Source organism: Drosophila pseudoobscura, chromosome X (genome assembly GCF_009870125.1).
Source record: "Drosophila pseudoobscura strain MV-25-SWS-2005 chromosome X, UCI_Dpse_MV25, whole genome shotgun sequence".
NCBI classification, from domain to species: Eukaryota; Metazoa; Arthropoda; class Insecta; order Diptera; family Drosophilidae; genus Drosophila; species Drosophila pseudoobscura.
In genome coordinates, this window is record NC_046683.1 from 62,183,098 (window position 1) to 62,192,096 (window position 8,999).

At 40.2% G+C, this 8,999-nt stretch overlaps 2 protein-coding genes across 3 annotated transcripts; one reads left to right on the top strand and one right to left on the bottom strand.

Moving 5' to 3' along the window:
- Window positions 1-1,192: 1,192 nt before the first annotated feature.
- LOC6900233 (uncharacterized) lies at window positions 1,193-4,310 on the top strand. The gene is made up of 8 exons (XM_002135526.3): window positions 1,193-1,483; window positions 1,546-1,884; window positions 1,950-2,072; window positions 2,127-2,480; window positions 2,539-2,736; window positions 2,793-3,125; window positions 3,197-3,682; window positions 3,735-4,310. The coding sequence occupies exons 1-8, from the start codon at window positions 1,469-1,471 to the stop codon at window positions 3,999-4,001; spliced, it is 2,115 nt and encodes a 704-aa protein (XP_002135562.3). The 5' UTR covers window positions 1,193-1,468; the 3' UTR covers window positions 4,002-4,310.
- LOC4812167 (cell death-inducing p53-target protein 1) lies at window positions 4,150-7,680 on the bottom strand. 2 transcript variants are annotated; one of them, XM_001352869.4, is made up of 3 exons: window positions 7,577-7,680; window positions 4,989-5,315; window positions 4,150-4,918 (listed from the first exon to the last, which is right to left on the bottom strand). In XM_001352869.4, exons 2-3 carry the CDS (start codon window positions 5,276-5,278, stop codon window positions 4,813-4,815), a joined length of 396 nt encoding a protein of 131 aa, XP_001352905.2. In that variant the 5' UTR covers window positions 5,279-5,315; window positions 7,577-7,680; the 3' UTR covers window positions 4,150-4,812. The 2 variants fall into 2 exon arrangements, with proteins under 2 accessions (XP_001352905.2, XP_033240949.1); XM_033385058.1 differs by lacking the exon at window positions 7,577-7,680 and adding an exon at window positions 7,400-7,527.
- Window positions 7,681-8,999: the final 1,319 nt, after the last annotated feature.

Consider the following 8,999-nt stretch of genomic DNA (forward strand, 5'->3'; position numbering starts at 1 on the left):
AGTTCAACGACTTGACATAAATGGTGGCTAATATTACTGATTGAAAATTCTTCTTGTAGATCCATGCCTATTTTTCTCGGAACTAAAAAAGACCACGGTGTCTTTCACCTGTGATCAACTGCGTTAAAATTATTCAATTTTAATTTTTTTCGGTGGAATATTAAAATACACCCTTGGTGTACAATGGGTTAATCGGTCTCCGACAGGGATTGGAAACCATTTGAGTTTCGATTTGATATTACTAGCCAACTAGGACTTGCATACCTGGAAACATAGTGTTATCCCATTTTCTTCAGGATTGGCTAATTTTAAAAACTTATCGGATTGGTCAAGAAAAGTCAACAAAAATGCAAAACATTTCACATGGCAACAACACTTTGATACATATCAGTAGAAAACAAAACATGTTGATTGCAGTTCTGTTCCGCAATAACGGATTCAACTAATATTGCGGAGCTTTTCCAGTGAGCGTTATCTGTCAAGTAGTACATTTCAGCCTGCTTTCGCACAAAATTTGAATTTTTACCTCTTTTTATTTGTAAACAAACACAATAGTGTAACCGTAGAGCATGAACATCTGGCCACACTGATCACCGAGCCAAATATATGGCACTTTCCATTGATGGAAAATTTTGCTGATCTGAGTATTCGGCTTTGTTAAGTTATTAAGTTTTGGGCAAAACTTAGTATTCTACAATAGATAGATTGCAAGCATATGGGCCTAGTCGCTAATGGTTTGACTTATGGCTGCGTTTCAGTTGCGTTAGTCCGATATTCCGAATATTTCCACCCTGTTCGGCCTATCGTGTGAATTAAAATTTGGCGCGTAAAAATTGTGACTGATCCAAAAGTGCAAAAATACAAATGACCGTTAAAAACAAAAATACTTAAACTAATTTTAGTTTTAGGTCAACAAGTATAAACTCAAATACAAAGCTATTACGTTAAAACAACTTTCGATGGGTAACTCATGTCAGTGTAAATAGCCGAAACAACCCACACACGCAGAATACATGAGAATACGTGTGCACCCATGCATTTAAGTTCGATGAAACAACAAGCTGTAAATTGAAAAAGAACATATTGTGTGTGTTCCACGATTACTTGCAAATGTGCTGCTGGCGCATGCCGAAGTCCTGGGAGCTTACGCAGCTAGTTCTATTGGTATCTTTTCATTATATGAACTGACACACCTACATATATATTCTACATGTGTGTGCGTGCGTTTTCGGATTCGTGTGTACGTGAGAACAAAAACCGACAGCAAAAAACCGTGTGAACACAACACCGATATTATTAAAAAAAAAAGTACTGACAAAAATAATTGTCGTTGTCAGTAGGTTCGCCGAAATATAAGAAATCGCCGGCACTTACAGATGCAATATATAATAATTATAAAAAAAGTTTCGTACTCCATCGGTAAAAAAAAGACATTCACATAGGTGCGCGCGTAGACTTTTTGTAAACAATGCCGCGAACCAAAGTAATTTTTGCCAAATGTATACTTATTGTGAGCTTATACTAAATGATTTCCTGCATTTTTAGAAGATTTATTGGAGTCCTGATGCCATCAAAATGCTTATGAAGCTGTACAAGGAGCATCCACACCTGTACGACGCGAAGCACGGTCAGTATTTCAACAAAGATTGCCGCGCCGAGGCTTTTCAGCAGATTGTGCTGGAAATGAGGAAAATATACGACTGTATACTGACTACAGACGTGAAAACCAAAATTTGCACACTAAGGAGCCAGTACCTAAGCTATTTGAAAAAGGAGAAGAACTACATTAAAAGTGGTATAGAAAAACCGAATTGGGTGCACTGTGTGGAGTTCCTTAGACCATTTCTGAAGCCGACCGAACGGCAGGAAACTCTAGACTTGGATGTGAGTATAGTTCGGGATCTTGTGTGCTCCAAATGCTGTTATTTTATTCTCTAAATTACACTCAGATAAAACCGGAAGCTGACTCTGACGTTCCCAACTGTTTAAGCAATGATGAAAGTGAAGCTGGTTCTTCCTTCGACCCACTCTTGACCTCGCCCAACGATAAGCTAGACATCATTAGGCCCAAGGCAAGTATTTCTGATATTCTGTGTGCATTTATTGATGAACAATTACGTTTGTAGAAGATTCTTTGGAGCCCAGAGGCCATCAGAATGCTGATTGAGCTGTACGAGAAGCGCCCGAATTTATATGACGCCAAGAACGCTCAGTATCGCAACAAACGATTACGGGCCAAATCTCTGCGGCAGATTGTGAAGGAAATGAGGAAAATATACGAATCCATAGACACGACAGACATCAAAAATAAGATTGGAACATTGAGGAGCCAATATTTGGTCCATTTGAAGAATGAGGCAAACTACAATAAAAGTGGCATGGAAACGCATGAGAGGATGGCGCCATTCTGTGTGAAATACATAGAGTTCCTCAAGCCACATCTAAGGTTTTCTGAAAGTCAGAGAGCTTCAGAGTCTGATGTGAGTATTTCACGCGATCTATGTACTCGCATGTTGCATTTATTCTCTTCCGATAAAGACAAATCCCACTGAGATAAAACCTGAAGCTGGCATTGAGCTGCCAAGCTGTTTAGGCAATGATCAACATCAGATAGACATACACGAGACTGAGATAAAACCAGAAACTGAGGAGCTTGCAAACTCTTTGAGGGATGATGAAAGTGAAAGTGATTCTTCGTTGGAAGCAAACGATATGCTAAAAACCAAAAAGACCAAGGCAAGTATTTGATAGCATTTGGAAATGTTAATACATTGGCTTATCCGCATATTTAGAAGATTCGTTGGCACCCCGAAGCCATCATAGTGCTTATCACGCTATACGAGAGTCGCCCAAACTTGTATGACCCGCAGTACGACGGCTACCGCTCCAAACAGGAAAGGGCGAGGTCTTTGCAGCAGATCGTCAAGGAGATGAGAAAAATATACGACTGCATAGACACGGCAGACATTAAAAATAAGTTCAACACTTTAAGGAGCCAATACCTGGCCCATTTGAAGAAGGAGGCCAACTGCACGACATGGGGCATTTGCACGCGTGTGCCCTTCTGGGTTGAATACATACAGTTCCTGAAGCCCTTTGTAAAATGGTCCGACGAGCAGACTGATGTGAGTGTTTCTCGCGTTTAGGAATATTCCAAAATCTCTATAAATATGGCATTTATTCTCTTCCGATAAAGGAGATAAAACCAGAAACAGACTTCGGATGTCCAAGCTTTTCAAACGACTATGAAAGTGACACTAATTCCTCCTTCGATCCACTATTGAACAGCACAAACAATCTGCTGGACATCATTCAGGCCAAGGACATTCGTTGGGGACCCGACGACATCAGAAAACTCATAAAGCTGTACGAGCGATGCCCAAACCTATATGATCCGAGCAACGATCAGTATCGAAATAAAAGCATGCGTGCCCACTCGTTTCAGCATATCGTAAGGGAAATGAGATCCATTCACGACCGCTTAGACATAGCAGACATCAACAACAAAATAGCCGCCTTAAGGAGCCAATACCTGTGTTATTTAAAGCAGGAGGAGATCCACAGTAAAAGTGGTACGGTCATGCCCACGACGTCCAGACCATTCTGGGTGGCATACATAAAGTTCCTCAAGCCATTTCTCCAGCTGTCTGCAGAGCAAACTTCTTTGGACTGCGACATGAATGTGAGTGAAACAATGCTCGTTCTTATGTGTTCTAAATGTATTATTTCTGCAGAATCAAACGCAAGCAGAAACTGACTCAGAGGTGCCGTGCTATTTGAGCGAGATTCAAAGTGGACCCACTCCCTCGATCGATCCGCTCTTGGAGACTTTTGAGGATGGTGTGGACAGCACGCGAGTGACCAACAAACGCAAGTTTAAAGCAGACGTAGAGGCATTCGGAGAGCTAATAAAAGCCGAAATGGAACAAATTGAAGATCCCAGCAAGCGCCGAGCCCTACGCATGAAGCTGTTGAAAGTCATAGCCGAAGGCGAGGACTAAAATATGTCAGATTCCACCACAAAATCTCCTCTGTACTGGCTGGCCCGCCCGTTATCGTTTCACAGAGACATAAGAAAATATTGTTATTATAATTTCTAGATATTTTAGTCACATTTAATGTTTTATTTAATAGTAAAAAGTCAATTATTTAGAGCTGGGTGATGTATCTGATTTATATAAATGTAGCCTTTACCATATAGTATACCATATGCACTAGCGCGCCAAAGACCGTTTTACAAACATTTACAAAAATATCTTGTATTGCATTTTGTCTTTCGATAAGATTAATAAACTCTATTACGTAAAATATGTATGCGTGTGTTTGTCATTTGTTTGTTCCGTAACCGGAAACTGAATTTTGTGCAAAAGTATTTCAGTATTTCAGGGTTTACTTTACGTATAAGTACATTAAGATTCGTTATACATATTTCTGTCAGTGGAGTGGAGGATGTGCATTGGATTGGATTCGATTGGAGCAGCGTTCAATATATGTACAAATATTTTTTTTAAAGCTATCATTCGCGTGTGTGTGTGTGTGTGGGGCGTGCCATCAAGAACATATACTAGCAAACAAGAAAGAAATCGTCGTTAAGGATGCGTTGAGCAATTTAGCAAGTATTAGCGTTTGATTAAATGGAAGCATTGGCTCGTTTCGTTTCGTTTTGTTTTGTGTTGTTTTGTTTCATTTCATTTCATGCGCTTTCGCTTTCGCTTCCGCTTGTGGAATCCAAATGACATTACTACAATTAAATAAATAAAGGCAAAACGCTTGCTTAAATTAAAAGCATTACACGTTGGCACGCGCCTAGGCCTATCGGCGGAAGCGGCCCAAATACGCCTTGCAGTTGGGGCACGTGTGATGGACATCCATGCAGTCGTCGATGCAGCAAGGTATCAGGCAGCATCCCAACCAGCATCTGAAGACAGGAATGGAGGGAATGAGCATTTCAGAGGCTTTACAATGCAATCGCATTCACAATCACTTACCCCAGCAGTGCAATCACAAACCCAGACAAATAGGCAATCATGCCGGGCTCAGTTCGTGTGGTCGTCTCAATCTCGGCATGGCATGACGGACAGATCATATGCGTCGATGTGCGGCTAATGGGTACCACTGTGGTCACAATCGTGGCATTTCCGGCGGTGGCGGGCGCCACCACGGGAGTGTACGGGCCCACTGGCTTCACGCCGCCCACTGCCTCCTGGTACGACGGCGGTGCAGATGGCGGCGGCACATACGTGAACTGGGGTGGTGCATTGCCCGTCGACTTGCTCATTGTGTTAGGCTAGTAAATGCACTTAGCGTAGAAATAACTGAAAGCAAGAAGGGTTCGCTTCATTATTGTACTTGTAAGGCATTTCAGAGGTTAATTCACGCGTAAGGTAAACATCGAAGATATATATGTAGCTGAAAATAGCACGGCAGCATCCACTGCCCCCCCAATGAGTCACAACATTTCTCGTCTTTTGGCACGCATTCTAATGTATATTCACAGAGAGAGAGAGAGAGAGAGAGAGCACAACGCAAATGCGATTCTCCTTCAGAACGAAATCCCCGACATGCGTCGGAGCCCATACCCTGCCGCGTAGCTCTGTCAATTAGCAATTGAAATTCCATTGACAGACATGCAATTGAGGGCAATAATCAAACGGAGCTTGCCACTGTCGGTACGGACCGGACTCTGTTGGAGGAGCAAGGGCTGATAAGATATGGTAAATGGAATTGACACGATCACTCAAGACAACAAACGCCCCACCGCTTGGCCCCCTCTCAGACAGTGTCGTGTCCCTCTTTCTGTCTCTGCCAACTTTCACCAGTCACACTGGGTGCTGTGCTATTCCAAATGTACATACATGCGTACATATGTACGGCTGCAGACGGAAGTAATGCAGTTGCTGTAAACCAGATATGATGTTACTTACATATATCTTGGCCAGAACGCCCAACCACAACCTGCTGCCTGTTGGTGCCGCACAGCGGAAATTATTATAGAATTCAATGCTGATTTCCGTCTGAGATGTGTGGGCCCTCAATGCAAAATGAATGAATCAGGCAGTACTGCAGCTATGATTTGAGTTATATTTCATGATTGGAACTCCCTTTGGCCAAGCCCATTTGGAGATTGTTACTGTACAAAAACTTCCAGACATCGCAGACATCAACAGCAGATGCAGGCTTGCGTCAGCTTTCAGTCTCAGTGTCAGCTGGCATTATCTGAAAAGCTTAGACGGATCTTTGCCTTGGAAATGCGATAACCTCATGATATTTAAGCGCAAGCTTGAATGTGAAATATGTACCTCAAAGTTCCAGATAATGAAATTAAATCCCTCAAATAATTTCTGACATCACACTTTTCAAGGAAGATTTTTCCAGTTTTCAGCTAGCGGTATATGGGATCTTTGATCGAGAGGTAACTATAATACCCTCCTCTTCTAGGGTATATTTTAATTAAATTCTGTGTGCTCTGTGTGTGTACAAATTGTGCACAAGGTCTTCTTCTCTTCTCATCATCGTTTTGTGTGTTTCCCAATCGGACGGGATTTGAAATAAGGCCTTAATGTGGATTTAATTTTAGCATTTGTTTTAATTTCAGACACTGCTTACGTGTTAGGCCATGCCCTGGGTGAACTATAGAAATGGATGGATATGGGATGTGACTCAATTAAATAAGCTGTTTGCCACTTGCAGGCCAAGGATAATTGGGGGAAATTATAATTAAATGAATGATAAATTGCACAGAATGCAATTATTTTCAATGGAGTACAGGGACGACCTTGCGTACGCCCTTTGAAACAAACCCGCTTTGTGGACACAGGGAGCCAGACATCAACAGTTGGGAAAACAACATCAACTCGATTGGTATTGTATGGGGCTGTATGTGACTGCATCCCTCCTCCCTCCCTCCCTGCCCAAACACATTATCTTCGGAACAGATGTTACTGACTGATGCTAGAGATGACGTAGTCGCACCAAGAATAGACACCGTCAGGGTCGGAGGAGGGGCGGCAGAGTACAACAAGAATGAAGGCGGCTCTGCTCTGGGTGTGAGTTGATGGACAGCATTGCCACATACTTTGCCATTTGCGGGGGTGCAGGTGGCCAAGGGAAAGGGAAAGGGCTTGCGTGTCGCTGCAGCTAAAAACACTTCTACGTACGAGTATATGTGTGCTTTATTGCACTTAAGAGCCTTGGATTACTAAGCCATATACTCCCTCCCGTGTATCGTGACGCCAGCCAATTTAATTTGCGCTAATTTTTAATGTATATTTTTGTACGCGGGCGCACACTAACCAAAAACAACACACACACACACGGCACACACTTAGTATTATTGGTTCAAAGCAGATCAGTGCATTGGTATGGGTATATGTATGATTGTGTATCTAAATATTTGTACATGTATTTGGGAATGTATCTTTATCTGCGATGTATGTTGATCTGTTGATATCCAATTTTAATTTTGATGCAGTTCACTTATTTGCACAGCCTTTGTTGTGGCAACTAAAAAAAATGTATGCTACGTCGCCATGGAAACACATTTATTCGCAAATTTTGTTTTGAAAACGATCATTACCTCGAAATAGCAAATTGTAGCAACGTTTTTTGACGCGTTTCTTTTATGAAGTGGGACCGCGGATTTATCGTTCAAATATACCGTTCGACCCTCACAAATATACCAAAACATGGCGTCTCATATTTAAAAAAAATACCGTAAATATACTGACGAATTCAATTTCTATTACACATATTCCCAGACTTTAATATTCCGTGGAATATAACTAGCTATCTAGATCTCTCACACCTGCCCACATATTTTTATCCAATTAATGAATCTATTTTCTACTTGACTGGCTCATTTTTAATACTTGACTTTGATTTTTTTTGCGTCAATTCCTCAACAACGATATATATAGCGTCTCGTATGATTAAAAACCGAACTTAGCCTACTTAAGTCCCCTCTATTTAAATAGTTAAACTACTTGAGGTAAATGGCGGAAAATATTAACGATTGTAAATCCTTCTTGTAGATTCATGCAATCTTTCCTCTGAACTTAAAAATTATTAAATTTAATTTAAATACTCCCTTGGCTTATAATAGGTTAATCGTTCTCCGTCAAGGATTAGAAAGCATATTGATCAATTTTGATATTCCGTCGAATATTACTAGCTAGATAGAACATTTAGCCATGCCCACATAGCTTAATCCGATTAATTGACCCATTTTCTGCTTTACTGTCGTATTTTAAACATATGCTTTTGTTTAATTTTGCGTAAAAAAAGGTTTTAGCGAAAATGTTAAAAAAAAACGAAAGTGGATATTGGGCAATTTTATATTCCGTCAAAAATTACTAGCTTGATAGAGCTTGATAGAAGCTTAAAAGATTGATGAATCATTTTTCTACTTAACTGGCTTATCCTAAATACTTGCTTTTATTGGATTTTGTCAATAGGGCAAACAAAGAAACGAAAGAGGATAATCGTTCATATTGATACATTTTTATGAATTGATTAATGCTGGCTTACTAAAACCCTTAGTTCTGCCGACATAATGTTAAGCCATTGATGAATAAATTTTCTACAAGATTGGCTAGTTTTTTGTCATTGCTTTTTTGACTATTTTGACTAAAACAAGGTTTAAACAAAAAAGTTCAACAAAAAAAAAACAGTTGCAGAAGACATGTAAGCGTGTTAGCAGTAGTATATGTAGGACTTTGTGTACATGAAGATAAAACGTAATTAATAAAGCCGTTTCTCAAATTGATATGTTTTATACATATTCATACATTAGTGTCATGTATATATATCAAAATCCCTGAAAAGTCTCTGAAAAAAGAAAGTGAACTGCAAAATATCGTTGTTATAGCTTCAAAACATAGACTAAATTTACTCAATTCTATAATGTCTAATATACCTCTAGACTCGTGTACAGGAAACTAATCATATGCAGGTGAAACATTTTGTGTTCGTCTTTTTAAGTAAAGATGAAGGATGTGATG